Here is a 23,629-nt window from a genome sequence, read left to right as displayed (position 1 = left end):
GGCGGCCATTTTGGGGGCACCGGGGTTACAGTTACCTAACGTAGCCTTGGTCCTCACCGTGTCTGAGTCAGCGGGGCATTCCTGGACCACGATGCTGATGGTCTCGTTGGGCAGCTGGGTCACGATGTAGGAGGTGGCCTTGTAGATGGCCACACTGTTACCATCAAACGTGATCACGTTCAGGTCGGGGAACACTGAGCAGCGACCTGGAGGAGACAGGACAACACCAGTGAGAAACAGGACACTACGGTGAAAGCTTGACGGGGAGGGTGGGTGTGTGTGTGTGTGCGTGTGTGTGCGCATCAGTGGAGGCTGGTGGGAGGAGCTATAGGAGGAGACGGCTCGTTGTAATGGCTGGAATGGAATTAATGGAACGGTATTAAAACCATTGAAACCACATTTGACTCCCTTCCTTTTATTCCATTCTGCCGTTACAACGAGTCCTCCTATAGCTCCTCCCACCAGCCTCCACTGGTGGGCGTGTGTGTGTGTGTTCTCTCCTGTAAATGTGTGCAGGCTAGCAGTTGTCCTCACATGGGCAGTCCCACTGCGGGCAGCACTTGTCCCCGTTGACCAGGACGGCGAAGCCGAGCAGGCCGCAGTTAGGAGGGGTGGAGTTATACAGGCAGTTCTGGGACATGTTGAATAGGACCAGCTGGCCGCTCACACAGAGGTACTTGGTACACTCATCTACGATCTCCGAATAGGGAGGCTGAGAGGGGAAAGAACAACAGTTACTACAGGAACAGACTGAACAACGTGCTATACAGTTTACTGAACGAAAACAAAGAAAAATCAAGACGTTCACGAGAGTTAAACCATGTACGAACAAGCAGTTAGAAGACTGTAGAGAGTTAGTAAACAGGGTAGTAGGCTGAGACGACTAGGGTAGTAACAATAATAATAATATATGCCACTAAGCAGACGCTTTTATCCAAAGCGACTTACAGTCATGCGTGCATACATTTTTTGTGTATGGGTGGTCCCGGGGATCGAACCCACTACCCTGGCGTTACAGCGCCGTGCTCTACCAGCTGAGCTACAGAGGACCACTAGTAGTCTGAGACGACTGAGCCTACAGAGAGGCCTGGACTTTTCAGATAGTCACAAGGATGAGCCTACATAGAGAAGAGCTCTGTCTAGACGGACAGAGGAGAAGAGAGGAAAGGAGAGGACTTGGTATACTCACAGTACACATCCTAGTTGAGGACACTGCCATGGATGTAGTAACCTCTGCTGTAGGTCCGACACGCTCTGTCGTGGTATATGGCGACACTACCGATGGTGACGTGGTTGTCTCTGATGAGGTATACGGGGACACTGGTGATAGCAATGGAGTCTTTGGTGTAGTGGTGTCTACGCTGTCCACTCTCTCTGGCTCTGTAGTGGAGGGCGGGGTGGCAGTCGGGGTCAAGGCGGGGACTGAGGAAGCTGCTGTCACCTCTGGTGTGACCTTCGGTGTGACCCCTGGAGTGGCTGCGACCTCTGTAGAGGTCAGCAGGTCAGGCGAAGGAGTCCTTGTTGTTGTTGTTGTTGTGCCCCCAGTGGCTGCTGGAGTTACCCCTGTCTCTCTGGTGGTGGATGGTACTATTCCTTCTGGTGTAGTCGTGGTGGATGTGGATGGTTCTGCGGTCACTCCTGTGGGTCCTGTGGGGACCGCGGTCATGCTGGGAACGGGAACAGAAGCGGTTGTGGTTGTGCCAGTGCCGGTTGGACCGGCACCGCTGCTAACGTCTGCTGCATATTCTGTGGTTCTGGCAGTGGTGAACGGTTTGGTCGTGGTACGAGCGGTCGTGGTCGGAACAACCGCTGAGACGGTGGCTGTGCCCAGGCTAGGAGGAGCGACTGTAGGAGGACCGGGTGTGGTCGTCGCTGTCGGAACCCCCGGAACTCCCGGAGTCCTTGCGTCTACAGTTACCCTATCAGTGCTCGGTCTGGCGGTGGACCTCACCGTTGTGGCGGTTCTGGATGTCGTCATGGGAACCCTGCCTGTTGTTGTCCTGTGTGTTGTTGTCTTGGTCTGTGGGTGGTCTCGGTCGTTGAGGGGGCTGCAGGTAGTGGAGACCACTTTAGAAGTAGACACCACTCTGGTAGTGACTCTCTCTGGGTGGCTAGTGGGTCTGGGGCTGACGTGGAGGAGGCGGAGGAGGTGGTGGTTGTGGTCACTGGACCAGACCAGGAAGAAGTTGGTTCTTGTGTAGTTGTTGTGGCAGTGGTAGAGGATACCTCCACCCTTCCTGTATCCGGAGGGACGCTAGTGGTCTCTGTTAGCGGTCGGATGGTCACCGGTCTGATGGCAGTGGTCACTGGGACACCAGGTAAAGGTGTGATGGTGGTCGTATGGACACCAGTTAAAGGTGGGACAGTTGTTGTGGGGATCGTGGGGGTGAGAGGTAACGCTGGTTCCCCAGGTACACCAGGTACGGTTGGGGGTTCGGGTGTCGCAGGAGGTCTCTCTGTCCTGGAGGTTGAAACAGCGGAGGTTGAAGTCTCGGCCGGAGCTGTGGTGGTTTTGGCAGTGGTCGTCACGGTAACTGAGGTTGTTGTGGTGATGCCTGGCTCCGTAGATGTAGCAACAGGGTGAAGTGCATCAGTGGTGGTAGTGGAGATGACATGGTGTGGAGAGACCACTAGTTCTGTACTGACGTCAGGTTTCACTGGGACCTCAGGTGTGGTTACCCTCTCTGTACTAGAGATAGGGGTGGAAGGAGTGGAGGATGGAGGGGGTGGAGGGGAGGTTTCGCTGTGGGGGGCCTCCAAGGCTCCGTGGTCTTCAGTGTGGTGTGGGGCTGGGTCGGTGCGGTCCCTACAGCCACTGGTGTTCCTGGCACGGTCGTGGTGGTCTCTGTTGCTGAAACCGGTGATACAGGTGATGTGGTTGAGGTTGTGGTTGGGACCACTGCTCCTGTTGTGGTCGAGACGGAAGGAGAGGTGAAGGTGGTCTGGGTGGACTCTGTGGTCGTTACCACAGCCTCTGGAGGTTTGGTGGTCGTACCAGAGATTTCTGGTGGGATGGGTTGAGTTGTTGTGGTTCGTACGGTCGGGGGACGGGCAGTAGTTGTAGTGGTCAGTCTCCAGTCCACATCTTTGGTTGGGTATGCGGTTGTGGTTGTGTGTTCTGTGGTTCTCTCAGTGGTTGGAACACCGCCGGACCAGGAAGTCCTTTCAGTGTAGGCCGTAGCTGTTGTTCTCGGTTGAGATGTTGCTGTCACCGTGTCTGTGACCATCACAGGTGCGACTACAGCCGTCGTCATGGTTATACGGGTCGTTGCCAAGGGTTCCGATGTTGCCGTGGGAGACCGGTGCTCTGTTGTTTTCTTGGTTGCTGCCGGCTGTTCTGAGGTGGGGCCGTTGATATTGTCGTTATCGTTAGCAGCATGGGAACAGTGGTGGTAGTCGGTAGCTCGGGAACATGAGTTGTGGATGTCCTCAGCTCTTTAGGGGAGGTGTGAACGGTCTTCTCTGTGGTTACCGTGAGACGAGTGGTGGTGTTGTCTCTGGGCGTATGGACGGTGTAGTTCCGAGGGTAGTGAAAGGGGTGACTGGTGAGGTTGATAATGTGGTGTGTTTTGAAGTGGGTTCTGGTGGTGGTGGTGTTGTTACGGTGTGAACGGTGGAGGTCGGTGAGAGAGAGGGTACTATGGTAACGGCTGTAGTCGATACACCAGGAGGGAGGGCTTCGGTTGTTGTTGTCTCCGTTGTCTCCACAGTTACAGGTTTTGTGCTTGTCTCTGTGGGTGCACCAGGGGTGGTTATAGAGGCTGTAGTCCTGGCTGTAGTCCTGGCTGTAGTCCTAGCTGTGTCCCTGGGTGTCTCTGAGACTGTGGTTGGCCGTGGACTAGAGGTGGTTGAGACTGGAGCCACCGTGTCTCCTGGACGTGTGGTGGCCTTGGTGGTCACCCTGGTGGGGGGGACTGGTATTGCAGGCAGGGTGCTGGTCTGAGTAGGCCCCACGGTGGAGCTTATCCAGGGGCCCATGACAGTGGATGGAGGGGGCTGGTGAATGTGGTGTCTGTAGGCCCTGGGCGTAGAGAGGGCCTGGTAGTGGAGGACGTGAGCCAGAACAAAGCTGTGATAGAGAAGGGGACCTGGCTTGTCCTCTCTGTGCTGGGGCCTACGGGGCTGAGAGTGGAGCTGGGGGCCCCGCTCGTCCTCTCTGTACTGCCTGCTGTAGTGGAGGGTAAGGCTGGAGTCTTCACTGTAGATACAACCTCCGCCCCCTCCACCACCTCAGGTCTGACTGTAGTGGCCAGGGATGGAGTTGGGGGTGATGCTGCTGCGCTGGTCCCCTCTGGAGTCGGTACGGCTGATGAAGAGGTGCTGGGTGGAACCACCTTATCAGTCACTGTGGTCGGTACCTTAGCAGAGGTGGTCAGAGCATCCAAAGCAGAAGTTGAAACAGTACGAGTGGTGGTGGTGGCTGCAGTGGTGGGGCCTGTGCCTGAAGGGGTGGTGGTGTAGGGAGGCTGAATGGAGGTGGTGGTGAGGGGGCCAGGGGGACCCGGGGTGCTGGGGGAGGGGGTGGAGCGTGCCGTGGCGAGGCCAGGGCTAGCCGGGCTGCTGGTGGTGGTGGTTGTAGTGGTGGCTGAAGGAGTGACAGCTGCAGGTGTTGACTCAACGCTACTGACCGTAGTGATGGGCTGCACAGCAACTGGTGGCTTAATGCCTAGAGCACAAACAATGAAACAACTGTTAGATAACCACTGCTGCTGGCCTAGGGGAGATAGAGAGGGGGAAGAGAGGGGAGAGAGAACAGGAGAGAGAAAGAGAGAGAGAGAGAGAGAGAGAGAGAGAGAGAGAGAGAGAGAGAGAGAGAGAGAGAGAGAGAGAGAGAGAGAGAGAGAGAGAGAGAGAGAGAGAGAGAGAGAGAGAGAGAGAGAGAGAGAGAGAGAGAGAGAGAGAGAGAGAGAGAGAGAGAGAAAGAGAGAGAGAGGCAGACAGACAGACAGAAGAGAGAGAGAGAGAGAGAGAGAGAGAGAGGAGAGAGAGAGCCACGAGAGAGAGAGAGAGAGAGAGAGAGAGAGAGAGAGAGAGAGAGAGAGAGAGAGAGAGAGAGAGAGAGAGAGAGAGAGAGAGACAGAGAGAGAGTAGCAGAGAGAGAGAGTGATCCATTCCTCCCCCTGTGGCCAAACTTCAACCACACAGCTCAAGGCTCATGTTGATGTTAGATTAGAGTTGTTCAACCACACAGCTCATGGCTCAAGGCTCATGTTGATGGTAGACTAGATTGTTGATCTTGATTAAACAGATGTTAGTTGTGAATATCTCAGCGTCTCAGAAATGTGATACGATACTGTAATTATCTTGTTATGTATTCAGAGATCTTGAGGTAAGCCCAATAACACGTGCACGGGGTATGTTTCATGTGACCTTTACATGTATGAGTGGGTTGTTGAGGAGAGGAGAGGAGAGGAGAGGAGAGGAGAGGAGAGGAGAGGAGAGGAGAGGAGAGGAGAGGAGAGGAGAGGAGAGGAGAGGGAGGGGAGAGGAGAGGAGAGGAGAGGAGAGGAAAGCAGAGCGAGACGAGATGAAACAAGAAAATAATCAGAAGAGAATCAGAAAAGATACTGATACTCACAGTCTTCAACATGGACACATCTCTGAGTGACCTCATCCAGCACCATGTGACCAGGACACAGAGGCAGACATCCCTCCACTCTATAGAGAAACACACAGCTCTGAAAACTACTGCCAGCAACTCTCTATACAGTAGCATCACATTTCATTTACAGTGTATAGAAACAAGGGATTCCAAAAGGGTTCTTTGACCCCATAGGAGAAACCCATAAGAGAACCCAATAGGACAGCCCCATAGGAAAGCCCCATAGGACAGCCCCATAGGAAAGCCCCATAGGACAGCCCCATAGGACAGCCCCATAGGACAGCTCCATAGGACAGCTCCATAACCCTTTTAGGTCCTAGATAGCACCTTTGTTTTCTAAAAGTATAGAAACACAATTGTTGTGACAGATGGACAGATGGACAGATATAGAGTAGTTGTGATAAATATGATATGTACTGATATTGTCTTTGTTGATGTTGTTAGAACAAATGTATTCTATGTGAACATGTAAACCTGTCTTTTCAGTATGTCCTACAATAAAAATGTTACAAAAGAGTAATACTATTCTGAGTGATGTATTAAAATCTGTGGAAGATATCAGATTACTGCAAAACAAATATCTCAGAGTATTGTTAATACTGTAGCTGACTGACTGACTGACTGACTGACTGGCTTGCTGACTGGCTGGCTGACTGGCTGACTGGCTGGTTGGCTGGTTGGCTGGCTGGCTGGCTGGCTGGTTGGCTGGTTGGCTGACTGGCTGGCTGGTTGGCTGGTTGGCTGGCTGGCTGGCTGGCTGGTTGGCTGGTTGGCTGACTGGCTGGTTGGCTGGTTGGTTGGCTGACTGGCTGACTGACTGACTGACTGGCTGGTTGGCTGGTTGGTTGGCTGACTGACTGGCTGACTGGCTGGCTGGCTGGCTGGTTGGTTGGCTGACTGGCTGGTTGGCTGGTTGGTTGGCTGACTGGCTGACTGACTGACTGACTGGTTGGCTGACTGGCTGATTACACAATAGAGCTGGAGGCTTCACATTCACATGGTGTTAGGGAAGGTTTAGCCTCTGTCTATGATGGTGTAGTCCGCATCCCAAACGGCACCCTATCCCCTATATAGTGCACTACTTTTGACCAGAGGGCCCTGGCACCCTATCCCCTATATAGTGCACTACTTTTGACCAGAGGGCCCTGGCACCCTATCCCCTATATAGTGCACTACTTTTGACCAGAGGGCCCTGGCACCCTATCCCCTATATAGTGCACTACTTTTGACCAGAGGGCCCTGGCACCCTATCCCTATATAGTGCACTACTTTTGACCAGAGGGCCCTGGCACCCTATCCCCTATATAGTGCACTACTTTTGACCAGAGGGCCCTGGCACCCTATCCCCTATATAGTGCACTACTTTTGACCAGAGGGCCCTGGCACCCTATCCCCTATATAGTCCACTACTTTTGACCAGAGGGCCCTGGCACCCTATCCCCTATATAGTGCACTACTTTTGACCAGAGGGCCCTGGCCTAAAGTAGTGCACTACATACAGAATAGGGTGTCATTTAGGAGGCACTCGTAGCGTCACTTTGTGCTGCCTTACTTTGGAATGGTGACACATGCCCCTCCAGAGGGGTCACTGCAGGTCCTGAAGCAGGGGCTGACACACGACTCATACCTCCACTGGCACTTAGGACCCGTAGGGGTGTCTGGACCAGGGCCTGAGGGAAAAGAGACACTTTACATAAAGTGTTGCACAATTGTATGGATGTGTGTGTGTGTGTTGGTAAATGTTACACCATCAATCATTTACTGTTACTCTGATCCTCTGCTTCAAACCAGTAGCACACCAACAGAGTATGAAATATGGAAATAAGTATACTTGTGTTTGTGAATGTCATAGTAAAGAGTGGAAATGAAGTGAGTTGAGTTCTAGGCAGTCTGACAGTAGATACTGCGTCTTCTATAATACTATAACCATGTTTCACTGAATACAGGGGCTTGTAGTTCGACCTCCTGATCCTCCCTTCAGGTCTCCACTAGTGACAGGGGAAGAAGGGGCTATCGATCCCCCGAGGCGATCATCTGGACTCTGCCTAACCCCCATGGACTTCTCCTGGTCGACTATCGTCTGGACTCTGCCTAATCCCTCTGGACCTCTCCTGGTCGACTATCGTCTGGACTCTGCCTAACCCCTCTGGACCTCTCCTGGTCGACTATCGTCTGGACTCTGCCTAACCCCTCTGGACCTCTCCTGGTCGACTATCGTCTGGACTCTGCCTAATCCCTCTGGACCTCTCCTGGTCGACTATCGTCTGACTCTGCCCTAACCCCTCTGGACCTCTCCTGGTCGACTATCGTCTGGACTCTGCCTAACCCCTCTGGACCTCTCCTGGTCGACTATCGTCTGGACTCTGCCTAATCCCTCTGGACCTCTCCTGGTCGACTATCGTCTGGACTCTGCCTAACCCCTCTGGACCTCTCCTGGTCGACTATCGTCTGGACTCTGCCTAACCCCTCTGGACCTCTCCTGGTCAACTATCGTCTGGACTCTGCCTAACCCCTCTGGACCTCTCCTGGTCGACTACTCGTCTGGACTCTGCCTAACCCTTCTGGACCACTCCTGGTCGACTATCAATCTGGACTCTGCCTAACCCCTTCTGACCACTCCTGGTCGACTATACGTCTGAACTCTGCCTAACCCTTCTGACCACTCCTGGTCGACTATTCGTCTGGACTCTGCCTAACCCCTCTGGACCTCTCCTGGTCGACTATTGTCTGGACTCTGCCTAACCCTTCTGGACCTCTCCTGGTCGACTATCGTCTGGACTCTGCCTAACCCTTCTGGACCACTCCTGGTCGACTATCGTCTGGACTCTGCCTAACCCTTCTGGACCACTCCTGGTCGACTATCGTCTGGACTCTGCCTAACCCCTCTGGACCTCTCCTGGTCGACTATTGTCTGGACTCTGCCTAACCCTTCTGGACCACTCCTGGTCGACTATGTCCGGCATCCACTGCTGTCAGAGAGAAACCCTATCTGCCAGCCTGTGTGGACTCTGCTATGCTCCTAAAACAAATGGCTGACATATTTTTAGCCCCAGTATTTACCCAGCCTGCATCAGGAGCAGCAGCCCAGCTGTGGAGACAGAAAGAGAGCAGGCCTCTCTAGACCTCACAAATTCTAACCATACATTTGGACCTGAACTATGATTCCCAAATCACTCTACCAGATTAGGAACAGAAATACTCCCCAAATGGTGAAGTTGTTGAAATAAAAACCACCCCTGCCTAGTATCTGACCACCCCCTCTCTGTTCTCCCTTCCCCCCAGTTGATGACTCCGACCCTGGGCATTACCCAGGGCAAAGCCCCTTCTCTGGAAGCAGTATACTGGAAGGGCTGGTCGATCTTTGTTTTGGAACAGCCGTGGGCCTGGGGGGCCCTGGTCTGGGGGGCCCTGGTCTGGGGGGGCCCTGGTCTGGGGGGTCCTGGTCTGGGGGGGCCCTGGTCTGGGGGGTCCTGGCCTGGGGGGCCCTGGTCTGGGGGCCCTCCATCCCTCCACATCTCAACATGTCTGTGATTAAAGGCACACATCAGCCACTCACCACTCGCCACTGACAAAATCTGTCGTTCTGTTCCGAGGTGGGAGTGTGCCGGGCGACAGCTGCAGGGGCTTGCCATTACAGGGCAATGCAAAACATGGCTGCCCGCACAAAGAGCCCATTAACGGGCTAAATGGGTGTTTTTACAAACCGAGGCGTACGCACGCTGGTGGGGCCATGGTTGGAGGGGTTGTGGGGGTTGGACGGGTGGAGGGGCTGCAGCAGGGGGTTAGACCAGGGGGTTAGCAGCCTAAAGTCCAAACTGAAAGTCTTTGTCTCTGGACCTCAGCTGTCAGCCATCTCTGATACATACAGTAAGTATTGGGTTGCATTGGGGGACACGAGCATAACATGGCAAACGCTCCAAGAGCTGGACCAAAAGATGATAGAAGACCATAAGAAGACCATTAGATGGTCACAGGTGTCTGTTTTAAGTACTCATATCAAAATACATGGTATGTATGAATAAATGTAATCACCTTTGAGAAGAAAACCTTTAACTTTACCTTTACATAGCTCTTCCTTTCCCTTCCCATGTAACCTTCCCAGACCTCCCATCCATCCCACATACCTGTCAGTTTGAAGAGCGTGGCTTTGCGGAATCCGTCGGTGTGTTTGTACTTCATGAGGTGAACCCAGGACAGCATGAAGTGGAGGAAGAATCCCGGCCTGGCGAAAGCCTCCAGAGAATCATAACCCTGGATCCAGGTGTCACGGTGAAGCGTGAAGGTAGCCGCGTCCCAGAATGCTTCACTCTCCTTCCACTTGGTCAGCGTAACATGGCCGCTGCTGTCCACTGCCAGGAAGTAGTTAGGTCGGTCGGACGCCTCGAACGACACCAGGGACGTGTCTAGTGGATAAGTTGATCACCAATTTAGGAACCTCAACACCAAGGGTATTTTCTGGTTAAATAAACAATTTGAGCTCTTTACACCTGGGTGACATTACAGTATGTGACCCAGGTCAGGCTAGCACGTTAGTGGTCAGATAACTGTAGAACACTAGGCTAGCTAAAACAGTCTAGGCTAGCTAAAACAGGCTAGGCTAGCTAACACTGCTGGCAGGCTGAATAGCCATCACTACAGTCTGACTAGCCATCACTACAGACTGACTAGCCATCAGTACAGACTGACCAGCCAACACTACAGCTTGACTAGTCATCAGTACAGCCTGACTAGCCATCAGTACAGCCTGACTAGCCATCACTACAGTCTGACTAGCCATCAGTACAGCCTGACTAGCCCTCACTACAGCCTGACTAGCCATCAGTACAGCCTGACTAGCCATCACTACAGCCTGACTAGCCATCACTACAGCCTGACTAGCCATCACTACAGCCTGACTAGCCATCAGTACAGCCTGACTAGCCATCAGTACAGCCTGACTAGCCATCACTACAGTCTGACTAGCCATCACTAGAGTCTGACTAGCCATCAGTACAGCCTGACTAGCCATCAGTACAGCCTGACTAGCCATCACTACAGCCTGACTAGCCATCAGTACAGCCTGACTAGCCATCACTACAGCCTGACTAGCCATCAGTACAGCCTGACTAGCCATCACTACAGCCTGACTAGCCATCAGTACAGTCTGACTAGCCATCACTACAGCCTGACTAGCCATCAGTACAGCCTGACTAGCCATCAGTACAGCCTGACTAGCCATCAGTACAGCCTGACTAGCCATCACTACAGTCTGACTAGCCATCACTACAGCATGACTAGCCATCACTACAGCCTGACTAGCCATCAGTACAGCCTGACTAGCCATCACTACAGTCTGACTAGCCATCACTACAGCATGACTAGCCATCACTACAGTCTGACTAGCCATCACTACAGCCGGACTAGCCATCACTACAGCATGACTAGCCATCAGTACAGCCTGACTAGCCATCAGTAAAGCCTGACTAGCCATCAGTAAAGCCTGACTAGCCATCACTACAGCCTGACTAGCCATCAGTAAAGCCTGACTAGCCATCAGTACAGCCTGACTAGTCATCAGTAAAGCCTGACTAGCCATCAGTACAGCCTGACTAGTCATCAGTACAGCCTGACTAGCCATCAGTACAGCCTGACTAGCCATCACTACAGCCTGACTAGCCATCAGTACAGCCTGACTAGCCATCACTACAGTCTGACTAGCCATCACTACAGACTGACTAGCCATCAGTACAGACTGACCAGCCAACACTACAGCTTGACTAGTCATCAGTACAGCCTGACTAGCCATCACTACAGCCTGACTAGCCATCAGTAAAGCCTGACTAGCCATCAGTACAGCCTGACTAGTCATCAGTACAGCCTGACTAGCCATCAGTACAGCCTGACTAGCCATCACTACAGCCTGACTAGCCATCAGTACAGCCTGACTAGCCATCACTACAGTCTGACTAGCCATCACTACAGACTGACTAGCCATCAGTACAGACTGACCAGCCAACACTACAGCTTGACTAGTCATCAGTACAGCCTGACTAGCCATCACTACAGTCTGACTAGCCATCAGTACAGCCTGACTAGCCATCACTACAGCCTGACTAGCCATCAGTCCAGCTTGACTAGCCATCACTACAGCCTGACTACCCATCACTACAGACTGACTAGCCATCACTACAGTCTGACTAGCCATCACTACAGCCTGACCAGCCAACACTACAGCCTGACTAGCCATCACTACAGCCTGACCAGCCATCACTACAGTCTGACTAGCCATCACTACAGCATGACTAGCCATCAGTACAGCCTGACTAGCCATCAGTACAGCCTGACTAGCCATCAGTACAGCCTGACTAGCCATCACTACAGCCTGACTAGCCATCAGTCCAGCTTGACTAGCCATCACTACAGCCTGACTACCCATCAGTACAGCCTGACTAGCCATCAGTACAGCCTGACTAGCCATCACTACAGCCTGACTAGCCATCACTACAGCCTGACTAGCCATCAGTACAGCCTGATTAGCCATCACTACAGTCTGACCAGCCATCACTACAGCCTGACTAGCCATCACTACAGTCTGACTAGCCATCACTACAGCCTGACTAGCCATCACTACAGCCTGACCAGCCATCACTACAGACTGACTAGCCATCACTACAGCCTGACTAGCCATCACTACAGCCTGACTAGCCATCACTACAGACTGACTAGCCATCACTACAGACTGACTAGCCATCACTACAGTCTGACTAGCCATCACTACAGCCTGACCAGCCATCACTACAGCCTGACTAGCCATCACTACAGTCTGACTAGCCATCAGTACAGCCTGACTAACCATCAGTACAGCCTGACTAGCCATCAGTACAGCCTGACTAGCCATCACTACAGACTGACTAGCCATCACTACAGCCTGACTAGCCATCACTACAGACTGACTAGCCATCACTACAGTCTGACTAGCCATCACTACAGCCTGACCAGCCAACACTACAGCCTGACTAGCCATCACTACAGTCTGACTAGCCATCACTACAGCCTGACTAGCCATCAGTACAGCCTGACTAGCCATCAGTACAGCCTGACTAGCCATCAGTACAGCCTGACTAGCCATCACTACAGCATGATCAGTGACTGAGACTCAGGTTGCTGTATTTGCATTTGGGAAGCTGATCCACGGTCTGTCTTCCTTCCAGAGTCAACGTGAGGGCATCTCTACAATCACTGTATTCACTGGGAAAAGAGCCTCGCTCCAAACACAGTCCAAACAGTGAAGGACGACTAGTCTGATTGACATTAGTAGGGTCTATCAACAAAGGGAACTAAAGGGATTCAGAATAGCAGGACAGGAAGACTTCATTAGACCAGAGGATAGGGACTAGGAGGCTTCATTAGACCAGTGGATAGTGACTGGAAGACTTCATTATACCAGAGGATAGGGACTGGAAGACTTCATTAGACCAGTGGATAGGGACTGGAAGACTTCATTAGACCAGTGGATAGGGACTGGGAGGCTTCATTCGACCAGTGGATAGGGACTGGATGACTTCATTAGACCAGAGGATAGGGACTGGAAGACTTCAATAGACCAGTGGATAGGGACTGGATGACTTCATTAAACCAGTGGATAGGGACTGGAAGACTTCATTAGACCAGTGGATAGGGACTGGATGACTTCATTAGACCAGAGGATAGGTACTGGATGACTTCATTAGACCAGAGGATAGGGACTGGATGACTTCATTAGACCAGATGATAGGGACTGGGAGGCTTCATTAGACCAGTGGATAGGGACAGGATGACTTCATTAGACCAGAGGATATGGACTGGATGACTTCATTAGACCATAGGATAGGGACTGGATGACTTCATTAGACCAGAGGTTAGGGACTGGATGACTTCATTAGACCATAGGATAGGGACTGGATGACTTCATTAGACCAGAGGATAGGAACTGGATGACTTCATTAGACCAGTGGATAGGGACTGGGAGGCTTCATTCGACCAGTGGAAAGGGACTGGATGACTTCATTAGACCAGAGGATAGGGACTGGAAGACTTCAATAGACCAGTGGATAGGGACTGGATGACTTCATTAAACCAGTGGATAGGGACTGGAAGACTTCATTAGACCAGTGGATAGGGACTGGAAGACTTCATTAGACCAGTGGATAGGGACTGGATGACTTCATTAGACCAGTGGATAGGGACTGGATGACTTCATTAGACCAGTGGATAGGGACTGGATGACTTCATTAGACCAGTGGATAGGGACTGGATGACTTCATTAGACCAGTGGATAGGGACTGGATGACTTCATTAGACCAGTGGATAGGGACTGGATGACTTCAATAGACAAGTGGATAGGGACAGGAAGACTTCATTAGACCAGTGGATAGGGACTGGAAGACTTCATTAGACCAGAGGATAGGGACTGGAAGACTTCATTAGACCAGTGGATAGGGACTGGAAGACGTCATTAGACCAGTGGATAGGGACTGGAAAACTTCATTAGACCAGAGGATAGGGACTGGAAGACTTCATTAGACCAGAGGATAGGGACTGGATGACTTCATTAGACCAGAGGATAGGGACTGGAAGACTTCATTAGACAAGTGGATAGGAACTGGGAGGCTTCATTAGACCAGTGAATAGGGACTGGATGACTTCATTAGATCAGTGGATAGGGACTGGAATACTTCATTAGACCAGAGGATAGGGACTGGAAGACTTCATTAGACCAGAGGATAGGGACTGGAAGACTTCATTAGACCAGAGGATAGGGACTGGGAGACTTCATTAGACCAGAGGATAGGGACTGGAAGACTTCATTAGACCAGTGGATAGGGACTGGAAGACTTCATTAGACCAGTGGATAGGGACTGGATGACTTCATTAGACCAGTGGATAGGGACTGGGAGACTTCATTAGACCAGTGGATAGGGACTGGATGACTTCATTAGACCAGTGGATAGGGACTGGGAGGCTTCATTAGACCAGAGGATAGGGACTGGAAGACTTCATTAGACCAGTGGATAGGGACTGGAAGACTTCATTAGACCAGAGGATAGGGACTGGAATACTTCATTAGACCATAGGATAGGGACTGGATGACTTCATTAGACCAGAGGATAGGGACTGGAAGACTTCATTAGACCAGTGGATAGGGACTGGATGACTTCATTAGACCAGTGGATAGGGACTGGATGACTTCATTAGACCAGTGGATAGGGACTGGAAGACTTCATTAGACCAGAGGATAGGGACTGGAATACTTCATTAGACCAGAGGATAGGGACTGGAAGACTTCATTAGACCAGTGGATACGGACTGGAAGACTTCATTAGACCAGAGGATAGGGACTGGATGACTTCATTAGACCAGAGGATAGGGACTGGAAGACTTCATTAGACCAGAGGATAGGGACTGGAAGACTTCATTAGACCAGTGGATAGGGACTGGATGACTTCATTAGACCAGAGGATAGGGACTGGGAGGCTTCATTAGACCAGTGGATAGGGACTGGGAGGCTTCATTAGACCAGTGGATAGGGACTGGATGACTTCATTAGACCAGAGGATAGGGACTGGAAGACTTCATTAGACCAGTGGATACGGACTGGAAGACTTCATTAGACCAGAGGATAGGGACTGGATGACTTCATTAGACCAGAGGATAGGGACTGGAAGACTTCATTAGACCAGTGGATAGGGACTGGATGACTTCATTAGACCAGAGGATAGGGACTGGAAGACTTCATTAGACCAGTGGATAGGGACTGGGAGGCTTCATTAGACCAGTGGATAGGGACTGGAAGACTTCATTAGACCAGTGGATAGGGACTGGAAGACTTCATTAGACCAGTGGATAGGGACTGGGAGGTTTTTAATGAATGGACCTTGGAGTAGGAGGAAGGCTAGGAATGCAGAGTGTTAGAAAGTGTTATGAATGTAGTGAAAATGATGATGGACATGGACATTAGACTGATGTGACGTTGCTCTGCTTCCTCTGTGTTGCTCACCGTGTGGACGTGCTCTGCTGAGCCCAGGGGTCATCATGAAGAGGGACAGGAGACCAGCCGCAGTAGGGTTTCCTAACGTAGGGAACACTGTCCCACCGGACCTGTTGGCTGCCAGCACCGTGTCGCTCTCCCTGTAGGTCACCAGCCTGTAGGGGCCTTTACCCAGAACTACAAGACAGAGGAGAAGGAACACTGTTATGAGGAATCCCTTCGCTGTTTTGGCTGACGTCTACGATGGGCTCCAGATCTGTGCAGACACTGCGCCCCCCATGTGGTTTAGCAATGAAATGCCTTACAAAATGTATCACGATGAAATGTTTGCAGCAAATTCTAAGGACAATGCACAACAAACTTCCAAGGTTCAGTCATTGATATGATTCTATGGAAATCAAACACCATCTTGGAGAAATTTGATTTGATGACAAATAGGAGGACTTTGAGATAAGATTATGTATGTACCTTTGTTGTAGTATTCACAATCGTAGGCTGCAAATACAAACAGAAAGAGTCATTAGTGGAATTAAATAATAAACTGTCCAAAAGTAGTTAATTACATATGAAAACAGAGTGCCATTTCAGATGGTCCCACAAACTCCCATACCACCCATTCAACGGGTAGTGTGCCCAGTGCCTGCCCGTTGGCCACTCATTGCCCGCTCGTAGCCCCAGACTTACGGCAGATCGACGGGGATCTCCAGTCCACGGTGACACCCTGGTGACAGCATCGGTGGGCGTAGGCTGCTACGCTGGTACAGAAACACTCACAGTCCCCACCACGACTACAGCCACACGTATCAGACAGACAGTTCATATAGAACCATGTCACATCCACCTGGGACAGGAGGAGACAGGAAGGAAACTGTGATCTACTAGGTAGACTGCCTAACACAACACACTGCCTAACACAACCAACTGCCTAACACAACCAACTGCCTAACACAACCAACTGCCTAACACAACACACTGCCTAACACAACACACTGCCTAATACAACACACTGCCTAACACAACACACTGCCTAACACAACCAACTGCCTAACACAACAAACTGCCTAACACAACACACTGCCTAACACAACAAACTGCCTAACACAACACACTGCCTAACACAACAAACTGCCTAATACAACAAACTGCCTAACACAACCAACTGCCTAACACAACCAACTGCCTAACACAACCAACTGCCTAACACAACCAACTGCCTAACACAACACACTGCCTAACACAACACACTGCCTAATACAACACACTGCCTAACACAACACACTGCCTAACACAACACACTGCCTAACACAACTAACTGCCTAACACAACACACTGCCTAACACAACAAACTGCCTAACACAACACACTGCCTAATACAACACACTGCCTAACACAACAAACTGCCTAACACAACACACTGCCTAACACAACACACTGCCTAATACAACACACTGCCTAACACAACAAACTGCCTAATACAACAAACTGCCTAATACAACAAACTGCCTAACACAACAAACTGCCTAATACAACAAACTGCCTAATACAACAAACTGCCTAATACAACAAACTGCCTAATACAACCAACTGCCTAACACAACAAACTGCCTAACACAACAAACTGCCTAATACAAAACACTGCCTAATACAACACACTGCCTAATACAACAAACTGCCTAACACAACAAACTGCCTAATACAACAAACTGCCTAATACAACCAACTGCCTAATACAACAAACTGCCTAATACAACAAACTGCCTAATACAACAAACTGCCTAATACAACCAACTGCCTAACACAACAAACTGCCTAACACAACAAACTGCCTAACACAACACACTGCCTAACACAACACACTGCCTAACACAACACACTGCCTAACACAACACACTGCCTAACACAACACACTGCCTAATACAACACACTGCCTAACACAACACACTGCCTAACACAACAAACTGCCTAATACAACCAACTGCCTAACACAACACACTGCCTAACACAACAAACTGCCTAATACAACAAACTGCCTAATACAACAAACTGCCTAATACAGCAAACTGCCTAATACAACACACTGCCTAATACAACAAACTGCCTAACACAACACACTGCCTAACACAACACACTGCCTAACACAACACACTGCCTAACACAACAAAGGTTATCTGATGAGCTCTTGATTTGGCTCAAGATCATCTCAAAATTCATTTTAATGACAGAATAACATAGAAACATAGAACAACAACAGTGATTATAAACACAACTGAAGTAAGATAGTAAGACAGGACAGGAGACCAGCTGAGAGAGGGTAGGGGTTATGTAATGTGGAGATAGGACAGGAGACCAGCTGAGAGAGGGTAGGGGTTATGTAATGTGGAGAAGAGACAGGACAGGAGACCAGCTGAGAGAGGGTAGGGGTTATGTAATGTGGAGAAGAGACAGGACAGGAGACCAGCTGAGAGAGGGTAGGGGTTGTGTAATGTGGAGATAGGACAGGACAGGAGACCAGCTGAGAGAGGGTAGGGGTTATGTAATGTGGAGAAGAGACAGGACAGGAGACCAGCTGAGAGAGGGTAGGGGTTATGTAATGTGGAGATAGGACAGGACAGGAGACCAGCTGGAGAGGGTAGGGGTTATGTAATGTGGAGAAGAGACAGGACAGGAGACCAGCTGAGAGAGGGTAGGGGTTATGTAATGTGGAGAAGAGACAGGACAGGAGACCAGCTGAGAGAGGGTAGGAGTTATGTAATGTGGAGACAGGACAGGACAGGAGACCAGCTGAGAGAGGGTAGGGGTTATGTAATGTGGAGACAGGACAGGAGACCAGCTGAGAGAGGGTAGGGGTTATGTAATGTGGAGATAGGACAGGAGACCAGCTGAGAGAGGGTAGGGGTTATGTAATGTGGAGATAGGACAGGACAGGAGACCAGCTGAGAGAGGGTAGGGGTTATGTAATGTGGAGATAGGACAGGAGACCAGCTGAGAGAGGGTAGGGGTTATGTAATGTGGAGACAGGACAGGAGACCAGCTGAGAGAGGGTAGGGGTTATGTAATGTGGAGATAGGACAGGAGACCAGCTGAGAGAGGGTAGGGGTTATGTAATGTGGAGAAGAGACAGGACAGGAGACCAGCTGAGAGAGGGTAGGGTTATGTAATGTGGAGACAGGACAGGACAGGAGACCAGCTGAGAGGGGTAGGGGGTTATGTAATGTGGAGACAGGACAGGAGACCAGCTGAGAGGGGTAGGGGGTTATGTAATGTGGAGAAGAGACAGGACAGGAGACCAGCTGAGAGAGGGTAGGGGTTATGTAATGTGGAGAAGAGACAGGACAGGAGACCAGCTGAGAGAGGGTAGGGGTTATGTAATGTGGAGAAGAGACAGGACAGGAGACCAGCTGAGAGAGGGTAGGGGTTATGTAATGTGGAGACAGGACAGGACAGGAGACCAGCTGAGAGAGGGTAGGGGTTATGTAATGTGGAGATAGGACAGGAGACCAGCTGAGAGAGGGTAGGGGTTATGTAATGTGGAGATAGGACAGGAGACCAGCTGAGAGAGGGTAGGGGTTATGTAATGTGGAGATAGGACAGGACAGGAGACCAGCTGAGAGAGGGTAGGGGTTATGTAATGTGGAGATAGGACAGGAGACCAGCTGAGAGAGGGTAGGGGTTATGTAATGTGGAGATAGGACAGGACAGGAGACCAGCTGAGAGAGGGTAGGGGTTATGTAATGTGGAGATAGGACAGGAGACCAGCTGAGAGAGGGTAGGGGTTATGTAATGTGGAGATAGGACAGGACAGGAGACCAGCTGAGAGAGGGTAGGGGTTATGTAATGTGGAGACAGGACAGGACAGGAGACCAGCTGAGAGAGGGTAGGGGTTATGTAATGTGGAGATAGGACAGGAGACCAGCTGAGAGAGGGTAGGGGTTATGTAATGTGGAGATAGGACAGGAGACCAGCTGAGAGAGGGTAGGGGTTATGTAATGTGGAGATAGGACAGGACAGGAGACAAGCTGAGAGAGGGTAGGGGTTATGTAATGTGGAGATAGGACAGGAGACCAGCTGAGAGAGGGTAGGGGGTTATGTAATGTGGAGATAGGACAGGACAGGAGACCAGCTGAGAGAGGGTAGGGGTTATGTAATGTGGAGATAGGACAGGACAAGACCAGCTGAGAGAGGGTAGGGGTTATGTAATGTGGAGATAGGACAGGACAGGAGACCAGCTGAGAGAGGGTAGGGGTTATGTAATGTGGAGATAGGATAGGACAGGAGACCAGCTGAGAGAGGGTAGGGGTTATGTAATGTGGAGATAGGATAGGACAGGAGACCAGCTGAGAGAGGGTAGAGGTTATGTAATGTGGAAGGATAGGACAGGAGACTAGCTGAGAGAGGGTAGGAGTTATGTAATGTGGAGATAGGACAGGACAGGAGACCAGCTGAGAGAGGGTAGGGGTTATGTAATGTGGAGATAGGACAGGACAGGAGACCAGCTGAGAGAGGGTAGGGGTTATGTAATGTGGAGATAGGACAGGAGACCAGCTGAGAGAGAGGTAGGGGGTTATGTAATGTGGAGATAGGACAGGAGACCAGCTGAGAGAGGGTAGGAGTTATGTAATGTGGAGATAGGACAGGACAGGAGACCAGCTGAGAGAGGGTAGGGGTTATGTAATGTGGAGATAGGACAGGAGACCAGCTGAGAGAGGGTAGGGGTTATGTAATGTGGAGATAGGACAGGAGACCAGCTGAGAGGGTAGGGGTTATGTAATGTGGAGATAGGACAGAGACCAGCTGAGAGGAGGGTAGGGGTTATGTAATGTGGAGATAGGACAGGAGACCAGCTGAGAGAGGGTAGGGGTTATGTAATGTGGAGATAGGACAGGACAGGAGACCAGCTGAGAGAGGGTAGGGGTTATGTAATGTGGAGATAGGACAGAGACCAGCTGAGAGAGGGTAGGGGTTATGTAATGTGGAGAAGAGATAGGACAGGAGACCAGCTGAGAGAGGGTAGGGGGTTATGTAATGTGGAGATAGGACAGGAGACCAGCTGAGAGAGGGTAGGGGGTTATGTAATGTGGAGATAGGACAGGAGACCAGCTGAGAGAGGGTAGGGGTTATGTAATGTGGAGAAGAGACAGGACAGGAGACCAGCTGAGAGAGGGTAGGGGGGTTATGTAATGTGGAGATAGGACAGGAGACCAGCTGAGAGAGGGTAGGGGTTATGTAATGTGGAGAAGAGACAGGACAGAGACCAGCTGAGAGAGGGTAGGGGTTATGTAATGTGGAGAAGAGACAGGACAGGAGACCAGCTGAGAGAGGGTAGGAGTTATGTAATGTGGAGATAGGACAGAGACCAGCTGAGAGAGGGTAGGGGTTATGTAATGTGGAGAAGAGACAGGACAGGGGAGACCAGCTGAGAGAGGGTAGGGGTAATGTAATGTGGAGAAGAGATAGGACAGGAGACCAGCTGAGAGAGGGTAGGGGTTATGTAATGTGGAGATAGGACAGGAGACCAGCTGAGAGAGGGTAGGGGTTATGTAATGTGGAGAAGAGACAGGACAGGAGACCAGCTGAGAGAGGGTAGGGGTTATGTAATGTGGAGAAGAGACAGGACAGAGACCAGCTGAGAGAGGGTAGGGGTTATGTAATGTGGAGATAGGACAGGACAGGAGACCAGCTGAGAGAGGGTAGGGGTTATGTAATGTGGAGAAGAGACAGGACAGGAGACCAGCTGAGAGAGGGTAGGGGTTATGTAATGTGGAGATAGGACAGGACAGGAGACCAGCTGAGAGAGGGTAGGGGTTATGTAATGTGGAGAAGAGACAGGACAGGAGACCAGCTGAGAGAGGGTAGGGGTTATGTAATGTGGAGAAGAGACAGGACAGGAGACCAGCTGAGAGAGGGTAGGAGTTATGTAATGTGGAGACAGGACAGGACAGGAGACCAGCTGAGAGAGGGTAGGGGTTATGTAATGTGGAGACAGGACAGGAGACCAGCTGGGAGAGGGTAGGGGGTTATGTAATGTGGAGATAGGACAGGAGACCAGCTGAGAGAGGGTAGGGGTTATGTAATGTGGAGATAGGACAGGACAGGAGACCAGCTGAGAGAGGGTAGGGGTTATGTAATGTGGAGATAGGACAGGAGACCAGCTGAGAGAGGGTAGGGGTTATGTAATGTGGAGACAGGACAGGAGACCAGCTGAGAGAGGGTAGGGGTTATGTAATGTGGAGATAGGACAGGAGACCAGCTGAGAGAGGGTAGGGGTTATGTAATGTGGAGAAGAGACAGGACAGGAGACCAGCTGAGAGAGGGTAGGAGTTATGTAATGTGGAGACAGGACAGGACAGGAGACCAGCTGAGAGAGGGTAGGGGTTATGTAATGTGGAGACAGGACAGGAGACCAGCTGAGAGAGGGTAGGGGTTATGTAATGTGGAGAAGAGACAGGACAGGAGACCAGCTGAGAGAGGGTAGGGGTTATGTAATGTGGAGAAGAGACAGGACAGGAGACCAGCTGAGAGAGGGTAGGGGTTATGTAATGTGGAGAAGAGACAGGACAGGAGACCAGCTGAGAGAGGGTAGGGGTTATGTAATGTGGAGACAGGACAGGACAGGAGACCAGCTGAGAGAGGGTAGGGGTTATGTAATGTGGAGATAGGACAGGAGACCAGCTGAGAGAGGGTAGGGGTTATGTAATGTGGAGATAGGACAGGAGACCAGCTGAGAGAGGGTAGGGGGTTATGTAATGTGGAGATAGGACAGGACAGGAGACCAGCTGAGAGAGGGTAGGGGTTATGTAATGTGGAGATAGGACAGGAGACCAGCTGAGAGAGAGGGTAGGGGGTTATGTAATGTGGAGATAGGACAGGACAGGAGACCAGCTGAGAGAGGGTAGGGGTTATGTAATGTGGAGATAGGACAGGAGACCAGCTGAGAGAGGGTAGGGGTTATGTAATGTGGAGATAGGACAGGACAGGAGACCAGCTGAGAGAGGGTAGGGGTTATGTAATGTGGAGACAGGACAGGACAGGAGACCAGCTGAGAGAGGGTAGGGGTTATGTAATGTGGAGATAGGACAGGAGACCAGCTGAGAGAGGGTAGGGGTTATGTAATGTGGAGATAGGACAGGAGACCAGCTGAGAGAGGGTAGGGTTATGTAATGTGGAGATAGGACAGGACAGGAGACAAGCTGAGAGAGGGTAGGGGGTTATGTAATGTGGAGATAGGACAGGAGACCAGCTGAGAGAGGGTAGGGGTTATGTAATGTGGAGATAGGACAGGACAGGAGACCAGCTGAGAGAGGGTAGGGGGTTATGTAATGTGGAGATAGGACAGGAGACCAGCTGAGAGAGGGTAGGGTTATGTAATGTGGAGATAGGACAGGACAGGAGACCAGCTGAGAGAGGGTAGGGGGTTATGTAATGTGGAGATAGGACAGGACAGGAGACCAGCTGAGAGGGGTAGGGGTTATGTAATGTGGAGAAGAGATAGGACAGGAGACCAGCTGAGAGAGGGTAGGGGTTATGTAATGTGGAGATAGGACAGGACAGGAGACCAGCTGAGAGAGGGTAGGGGTTATGTAATGTGGAGATAGGACAGGAGACTAGCTGAGAGAGGGTAGGAGTTATGTAATGTGGAGATAGGACAGGACAGGAGACCAGCTGAGAGAGGGTAGGGGTTATGTAATGTGGAGATAGGACAGGACAGGAGACCAGCTGAGAGAGGGTAGGGGTTATGTAATGTGGAGATAGGACAGGAGACCAGCTGAGAGAGGGTAGGGGTTATGTAATGTGGAGATAGGACAGGAGACCAGCTGAGAGAGGGTAGGAGTTATGTAATGTGGAGATAGGACAGGACAGGAGACCAGCTGAGAGAGGGTAGGGGTTATGTAATGTGGAGATAGGACAGGAGACCAGCTGAGAGAGGGTAGGGGTTATGTAATGTGGAGATAGGACAGGAGACCAGCTGAGAGAGGGTAGGGGTTATGTAATGTGGAGATAGGACAGGAGACCAGCTGAGAGAG

At 51.0% G+C, this 23,629-nt stretch overlaps 1 protein-coding gene across 1 annotated transcript in view; it reads right to left on the bottom strand.

The window, feature by feature from the left end:
- Nucleotides 1–35: 35 nt before the first annotated feature.
- Nucleotides 36–23,629, bottom strand: part of LOC121546651 (otogelin-like) — a gene marked incomplete at its 3' end in the record, with an annotated part of 78,292 nt that continues 54,698 nt past the window's right edge. Inside the window, 13 exon segments of the mRNA XM_045218537.1 lie at nucleotides 36–206; nucleotides 535–712; nucleotides 1,280–1,845; nucleotides 1,952–2,048; nucleotides 2,227–2,974; nucleotides 3,291–3,731; nucleotides 3,982–4,666; nucleotides 5,579–5,658; nucleotides 7,155–7,272; nucleotides 9,727–10,005; nucleotides 15,618–15,785; nucleotides 16,077–16,103; nucleotides 16,293–16,449. Of these exon segments, the coding sequence (XP_045074472.1) occupies nucleotides 36–206; nucleotides 535–712; nucleotides 1,280–1,845; nucleotides 1,952–2,048; nucleotides 2,227–2,974; nucleotides 3,291–3,731; nucleotides 3,982–4,666; nucleotides 5,579–5,658; nucleotides 7,155–7,272; nucleotides 9,727–10,005; nucleotides 15,618–15,785; nucleotides 16,077–16,103; nucleotides 16,293–16,449 (3,715 nt within the window).

Source organism: Coregonus clupeaformis, unplaced genomic scaffold, assembly GCF_020615455.1.
Source record: "Coregonus clupeaformis isolate EN_2021a unplaced genomic scaffold, ASM2061545v1 scaf1647, whole genome shotgun sequence".
NCBI lineage: Eukaryota > Metazoa > Chordata > Actinopteri > Salmoniformes > Salmonidae > Coregonus > Coregonus clupeaformis.
Note: the sequence above shows the minus strand (reverse complement) of the source record. Positions and strands in the feature narration are given on the sequence as shown.